General features: G+C 48.9%; 1 protein-coding gene across 1 annotated transcript; it reads left to right on the forward strand.

Moving 5' to 3' along the window:
- Positions 1-5,085: 5,085 nt before the first annotated feature.
- On the forward strand, positions 5,086-7,915 carry CCDC166 (coiled-coil domain containing 166; the record flags this gene model as incomplete). Its single annotated transcript, XM_010142431.1, has 2 exons — positions 5,086-6,093; positions 7,850-7,915. Coding segments are annotated over exons 1-2 (1,074 nt in total), but the record flags the coding sequence as incomplete, so codon positions are not given.
- Between the last annotated feature and the right edge of the window lie 15 nt (positions 7,916-7,930).

Here is a 7,930-nt window from a genome sequence, read left to right on the forward strand (position 1 = left end):
CCCTACAAACTGCAGGAAGCATCTCCCAAACAAGAAACCCCTCCATAAACAAGGACTGCACTTGCAAAAATCCTTTCTCCCCTCTGCCCTTTGCAAGTCACCAACATTCCCATATACTCACACTTGAGTACAACCTGGCAGCCTGTCCCCAAGGATGACCATGTCTCAAGTCCTACCTTTTCCTTCAGCACACCCTAGCAGCCCGCTGAGGCTCCTTCCCCGCAATCCGGTGGCCACTGTAAATGACGCTCCTCTAAGCCACGCCGCCTTTGCATCTGTGCCGAAGTGACGCCCGCGGGTGAACCAAGCACGGTACGGTTAGGCCTCCCAGTCAAGCTGGGAACTGAAACGGCTCCGAGAATCCCGCTGCAGAGCTGCTCTCGTGACTTCATGTGTTTCGTCGCCATGGACACGCAGCGCTGACAACCACCACCATTCTCCAGCCACAGCAAGTGCTGCCCAGCAAACCAGGAGCTGCGAGCCCGAAGAACCCGTTTGGAAAAGCCATGAAGAGCACAGGCGCCACAAAGGTCAGTGCTTTTAAACAACCCACGTTTGGTCCGGCACCAGCTCTAGGGAGGCCTGTTTTTCCCATGCAGATTTAGTCATTCCCCTGACACTCACAGAGCTCCACGACTGCCTCCCCCCAAGCCCACACAACCAGCATCAGCTTGGTGCTGCTACCCATCCGCTGCGACACCTTTCCAGCTCTTCAGGCCGGTTTCTCAAACACAACTGCACGGATTTCTAGGCGGATTCTTAAGTCTCCCTACACCCAGCCTGCTTCTGATGCAGCTGCCACATCCCCAGCCTGGAAGCTGTTCTGCTGCTACTGTGACAGGTGATTCTAGTGTATTTGTACTATTTTGTTCACCTATCTATTAGAATTTTGCGTATTTTCTTTACAAAGGGCTCCCAGTTGCGTTAGGATACAGCAGCTTTTAGTACGAACGCTCACTAAAACCACTGGGGTAGGCAGACTCCTCTGCAGTTCCGAACCCTCAACTGCACTGTTCATCTTTTGAACAAGCAGTTTAGAAATTCAGCACACAAAAGTACTATTCACTCCTTTACTTCCCAGTTATGCCTTCAAGAATGATTGATACTGACGGTCTTCCCTCCTTCAGTGTCTGTTGTGGACTTAAGGTGCCTCTTACATTGCAGGTGTCTCAGCAGTTTTAAAACATAATGTTGCATGTTTAAAAAAAAAACCCCAAATCCCCTCCTGAAATGAATGCTTAGAAAAAAAATAACCTAATTCTTAACGTGGGATTGCAGGCACAGTGCTCACACTGTGAGCATCCAAATAATTATACTGCCCCTTCCTGCTATTTCAACAATCCCCTGCCCCATTCCAATCACGAAAATCATGTCTATTTACCAGACATCCCTCCCCTATGAAGTATTATCTTTTAACAACTCGATACATGTACAGAAGGTGGGTTTTTTAAAAGCTCTCTATAGGACATCAACCATTACTCCATCCCTTGGTATCTCACAAACGTTACAGAACACGTCCTCTAACTTATTTCTCAAATTCAGGAAGTGTTCAGCTAGACTCGCCAGCGCGAACCTGTGCCACCCAGACCAACGAAACCAAAGTTCTGAACCTAAAGGAAAGAGCGTGGATCTCAGATATGCACAGCTCCCATCTTCTTGCCGCGCTGCATCATTCAGGAATTCATTATTCACTAGTGGAAAACAACCCTGTGCTCTAAGGTGCGTCCTACCATGGCCAGTTTTAGCAGCAGCTGGGTAAGTCTCACCATGGGTTGCACCACGCGTGTTTCTTCACCCAAGGCTCCTCTCTGGGGTGTTGTTTTCTTGTCGTGGAAACCTGGGTGTACATCTAAGAATAAGCACAGAGGTCCTACCCTCATGGATGTGATCCCCATTCCAGAGCTGGCTCTTCTTGTCACCCGCAGCCCCAGCCTGATTGGTCAAAGTGATCTCACAGCGTCTTTTGTGCCCCTCACAATTTCCCGCAGAACAGACAGCTCTGGCACACTACAAATTAGCTTCTATCTTTCGGCCAGTAAGATGCAGGTACATAGGAAAATGATCCAGAGCATCATTATCATCCTGTCACAGAATCACTGATGGTTGAGGCTGGAATGTATGTCTGGAGGTCATCTGGTCCAAACACCCTGCTTAGGCAGAGCCACCTACAGCAGGTTGTCCAGGATCATGTCCAGACAGCTTCTGAGTATCTCCAAGATATTTCGGGATCTTTATTCTTGCTCTCTAGGGCCACTGAAGTTTGCCAGGACCCCTCCCTAAACGTTCAGTTTTCAGATGCAAAGTAAGTAGAGGTTTATAGAATCATTTTGGTTGGAAGAGACCTTATATGTGATTACGTATGGTACTGTGGGGGTGGGGGGTGCCTGAGTTCACTTCCCTCCTTCCTCTTTTATCAGCTTTATCAGATCAGGCAGCTTCTGAGGGGATGCATAATGCTGGGGAGGGCAGGGTAACTGGAAAAGGAAACCTGCCTGTGTGCACCACGCTAGCGAGGCCACCCCCGTAACGTGTGTCCAGTTCTGGGCTTTCCAGTACAAGGGAGACATGTAGCCACTAAAGAGAGTCCAACGGAGGGCCACGAAGATGACTAAGGGACTGGGGCCATCTCTCATCTAAGGGAAGGCTGAGAGAGCCGTCAAACAAGGGTGGCCAAAGGCCTACACCGAAGGCCAAGGTGCTCCTTACAAAACTCGAATGTAAGAATGAAGCGTACAAGAGGTGAAAGCAGGATCACGCAGCCCAGGAGGAGTGCAAAGACACTGCCTGAGTGTGCAGGAAGGGCGACAAAGAAGCCAAGGGCCATCTGGAATTGAACATGGCAAGGGACGTGAATAGCTCCAAGAAGGGCTTCTACAGGTATGTGAGCAGCAAAAAGACAACTAGGGAAACAAGGCCTCTTAGCGGAAAGGGCAGGGTACCTGCCGACAAAGGATGCCAGAAAGGCTGAGCTACTCTTCTGCATTGGTCTTTACTGGCCTTCCAGAATCCCAGGGCCCTGAGGCCAGGGAGAAAGTCAGGAGCAAGGAAGACCTGCCCTCAGCGGAGGAGGATCGGGATAGGGAACGTTTAAACAGAACGGACATACACAATTATTGGACCTGACAGGACGAGGATGAAAGAGAAACTTTTACTGTGAGGGGGGTCAAACACTCAGAAGGAACAGGTTGCCCAGGGCGGTTGTGGAGTCTCCATCCTTGGAGACATTCAAAACCTGATTGGACAGTCTTAAGCACCCTGCTCTGGTTAACCATACTTTGAGCAAGGGGCTGGACTGGACAGTCTCCTGAGGTCCCTTCCAGCTCTGTGGTGGTTCTGTGTGTCTGTCCTATCAGCGGTGAACAAATAACACAGAATAAGCAGAACTCTTACGTGCAGAAGTGTGAAGTGTGTCTATTTGTACACAGTGCAGATGAGCTGAAGCAGGACACATGCTAGAAAGGCATTTCCAGTCAAGGACAAAAAAGCGTGGCATCGCGCTTCCACTGCAAACCACTCCTGTTACCCCCCAGTATGGACTGGGTGATCCGCCCTCCCAAAAAGTCCCAAAACCTTGAGAGTTTCAAAATAAAACCAGGTCAATCAAACCTGCTAGGCAGTGCTTGTTCACACACCTACCACAGGCAGTAAACCCACAGTGTGCTGTGGAAAGACAAACAGATTATCTATGGTAACACTGTGCCTTGCAATCATTTCACCAGCAAAAATAGGAAATGACACAGGCAGAAAGGTTCTGCCTTCGTTAAACTGTCTTTATGAAAGGCCTGTTACCGACTCAGCAAAAGAGGACCCAGACAGAACAACTCCTTACAGCAGAGAAAACCAAGGCATCAGCTTGGACACCAGTGTCCTCTGACAGAGCCATAACGTCTTTCTCGTAACAGAGTAAAACATTTTGCCTTAATTTGGCCAAAACGCCAAAGCGGATTTCAGGTTACTCACCCGTGGCAAACCCGGAGTAGAACATGGATCAAGCAGCCCAGATGGGTAACGTCGAAAGGAATGATCCAGCATGGTCTCAAGAGATGCCCATGCTGTTCTGTACCTACCTGCCACCCACCGCCTCCAAGGGAAGAATGCAGTCCTGGCACCGGGAAGATCACAGCTGCAGGACACATTCAACATGCCACCAAAATCCACGGCACACATTCCACGGCCAGCTGTGGGACGATGTTTCCTTAGCCATTATCCCCGTTATGGCCATTCTGTCGCTCTCTCTGTATTCATAAATAATTAGTTATCCGTGTCCCATCTCACATGACGCTACAGTTAAGATGAAAGCCAGGAAGATACTGGTTTTTGTTACCTCAGGAAGGGTAAGGATGTGGTCACTCTCCAAGGTGACTAAATACCTTGACGCATCATTGAAGCCGCAGGTTTAAAACTGGCTGCAGCATTTCCATTTCTGCTCTCCTTTCCTACTGACTTAACTTCCTAAACCCAGGAAAAGGATGTCGCTGTCTCTTCAAATGCAAACACAGAAATCTAACTTGGGTGAAGGAACAGGGCTTAATCTGTACTGCTGTCCATGACATCTTCTACAGGCACCTTCCATCCCGCATGACGACTCAGCAGCTCCAGTTTAGAATTTGCTTTATGAATTTGGAAGTTCACAGCACGCCGCTGTTAGCGCTGCAGTATTTACTCGCTGCTGAAGTTTTATTGTCAAGATCTACTGCCTACAGAAAGACAGTACACAATGTACAGCGGTAAAAACTCACCGGCGGAATTTGACTCTGTACTCTAAACTACAGAAACAGCACAACATTATATGACAAAAAAGGAAATCTTAAACCCCTCTATTTTTAGATTAGCAGAACTACTTCTCGGTTAACAGGAAGGTAAAAATGCAAACACACAGATGTGCATGTGTACTCCAGCTCACGGCACGGGCCAGGCGTTAAAAATTCTAGGTCAGGCATTTCAGCTGCCAGAATAATCAGTTGACACATAAGAACGTAAGAGGGCATGACTGGGGAATAAAGCAACGATCATACACATGGCATAAACACTCACCCAGAATTTGTCATTTTTCATTCTGGTGCAGTTTGACAGAGATTGTGCAATATGGCATCCGAGGCAAAGCAGCTGAAGGGAGACACCACGTCTGCTGGGAAAATCAAGCAAGGAGCAAGAGCCAAGAATGGAAACACATTGAAAGGAATAAGTGACATGGAAACACTCATCAAAGAGAGGAAATCCTACTTGCAGAAGGAAAACAAGATCCTCACTGAACATTTGAACACGTACATGGGAAAACTGGAGCATCTCCTGCAGGAAAATAAATTCCTACAAAAGGAAGCCAAACGGAATCAGGAAGAGAGCAAGGCTTACCTGTCCTACCTCACAAAACACTTGCAGCAGTACCAGGGTCTGCTAACCACACTGAATGACCAGAATCACACCGATCTGTCCCACGTCTGGCAGCAGAAAAAGGAGCTAATCTCAGAGTACGCAGAAAAAGAGAAGGAGGTACGGAGTGCTCTGTTGAATGTGGAGACAAAGTACTCTCTTCTGAACAAGGAAGTTGAAGACCTGCAGGCTTTCCAAGAACAGCTGGAACAGACGAAAAAGATCAAAGAGCTGGAGAAGGAATTGCTGGTCACAAAGATACATCATTCAGACGAAACACGCAACATCAAGAGCAGATTTCTGCAGGCCAAGGCTGACTGTGAGAGGGACGTCCATCGGAAGATCCAGGTTCTCTCCAAGAGAGCAGAAGCAGAAGCAAAACAGTCCCTAATTCAGCACATCAAACAAGTAAAAGCAGAGAATGAGCGTCTGCACCAGGAGCTGCTCAGACTCATCCAATACTCAAAAATCCTTAAAGAAACCCAAGTGCAACTGCAAGAGCAGCAGCAGCAGCTTCTCTGGGAGAACCAGTACGCTCAGGACATGGCATACGTGCGCCACTGGTTACACCAGCACCAGGCACAAATGCAAATGGCGCAGCCTGCTGGTTTCAGAGCCAGTTCAGGTGGCTCCACTAACCTAACCCCCCCTTCTCCACTCCTCACTCACACCAACGAATCAGCAGGCGTAGGGGGACTGTCAGCTGCTGCCGCTCTCAGTCAGGTGAGGAGCAAAGAGCAGTGAGGGTTCTGTGGGTGGCGGAAAGGATGGATGGGCTGACACTGCTCATGCTCAGCGCGCAATCCTGACGGCAGCTCCTAAAAGCTTCCTTGGCTTTAACTTTCATGACACCAGTGTTAGGACATTTGACATCCCAACATAAACTATGACATTTTCTCTTTGAGATCAGGCTCTGATGTTTCATTAATCAGTAACTTTCCATTGGCAAACGATACTCTCAGTATCAAATGATACCCACAGTGAGGCAATCTCTGCTACTTTTCACTGCAAACCTCATCCACTGATACCATAGTATGAACCTACTCTCAGCAACACTCATTTTCACAAACCTCCTACGTGGGAAGGACTTTGTTTTACCTTCTGCTACTCTCCAAAGGAGAGGAAAGAGAAACGCAAGCAAGCAAAACCCTTTAAACAATGCAAGCAGTGGAGGCATTTGACCCTTGGTCATAACCATCAATAAAATATATTCACTGAATATATTCGTATAAATTATTCCTTTCTTCTCATTCTTTTCTTCCTTTAGGGTTTCGCTTGAGAAGCAAGAGGTAAAGAGGTCTGTTTCCTACAGACTTCAGCTGCGCTCTCTTGCCACGCTGAACACTTCTGGATTTTGATTACCTCACCAGCAATGACACCAGAGGTCACCCTTACTCAGGCTTTAAATTCACACAGGGATAGTTTATGCAGAAACAGACCTTAGCTGAGATTGGAAGAGACCTCAAAGGAGGGTCAGCTAGAGCAGGGCTGCTTTCAGTGCCTTCCAAGTATCTCCAAGGGTGGGGACGCCGCAGCCTCTCTGTGCAGCCTGTTCTAGTGCTTGACCACACCCACGGTACAAAAAGTTTTCCTTACATTTAAATGGAATTTCAATTCCATCACAAATTTCCACTTCAGAAGAGTCTAGCTCTGCCTTCCCACCTGCTCTGCCTGATATTTAAACACGTTAGTAAGAGCTCCTGAGCCTTCTCCAGGCTAAACAATTCTAGCTCTCAGCCTCTTCCTGGTCCTTTGCTGGACACAATCCCGTATGTCCATGTCTGTCCGACACAGGGGAGCCCAGGACTGCACAGCTGTGGACTGTCGGTGCTGAGTAAAGGGAAGGATCGCCTCCCTCAGACAGCTGGCAAGGCTCGTCCTAGCTCAGCTCAGGATGGTGTTCGCTGCCTTTGCTGCAAGAGCACGTTTGCTGGGTCATGGTCAACCTGGTGCCCACCAGGACCTCCAGGTCCTTTCCCACCAAACTGTGTTCTAAGCTGACAGCTGCCAGTCTGTACCACTGCATGGGGACTACCCCTCGCCAGCTGCACAGCTTGGCATTTCCCAGTGATGAAGCTCAGTGGGACTCTGTTGGCCAGTTCTCCAGCCTACAGGGTCTCTCTGAACAGCCGCACGACCCCCTGCTCCATCAGCCACTCCTCCCTCTTCTCTAACATCTGCAGGCTGGCTGGGCTGCACCCCAGCCCGTCACCCAGACGACTGATGAAGAAGCTGAAGAGCGCTGGCACCCGCACTGACCCCTCGGGCTCACCAGCAGTCACCGGGCTCCATCTCAGCGCTGACAAACCTTTGGCTCCGCAGTTCAGAAGTTTCCATCGCTGAACTCACCGCGCCCTTCACTGCTCTGTCCCTGCTCGGTTCGTCCACGTCAGCCGTGCAACCAGACATACATATTCAAAAGATTGTTCCGCCCGTCTTTACATACGCATAACTCTGTCCCGCTTCTGATGTAAATTAGGTCTCCTCCCCTTGCGCAGGCGTGTTGCTGTTCTTCGGGGGTCTCTTTGCTGGTCCTGAAGATGAAGTAAGGTCTTCCTCA

The sequence above is a fragment of the Buceros rhinoceros genome, unplaced genomic scaffold (genome assembly GCF_000710305.1).
Source record: "Buceros rhinoceros silvestris isolate BGI_N320 unplaced genomic scaffold, ASM71030v1 scaffold19008, whole genome shotgun sequence".
Taxonomy (NCBI): Eukaryota; Metazoa; Chordata; class Aves; order Bucerotiformes; family Bucerotidae; genus Buceros; species Buceros rhinoceros.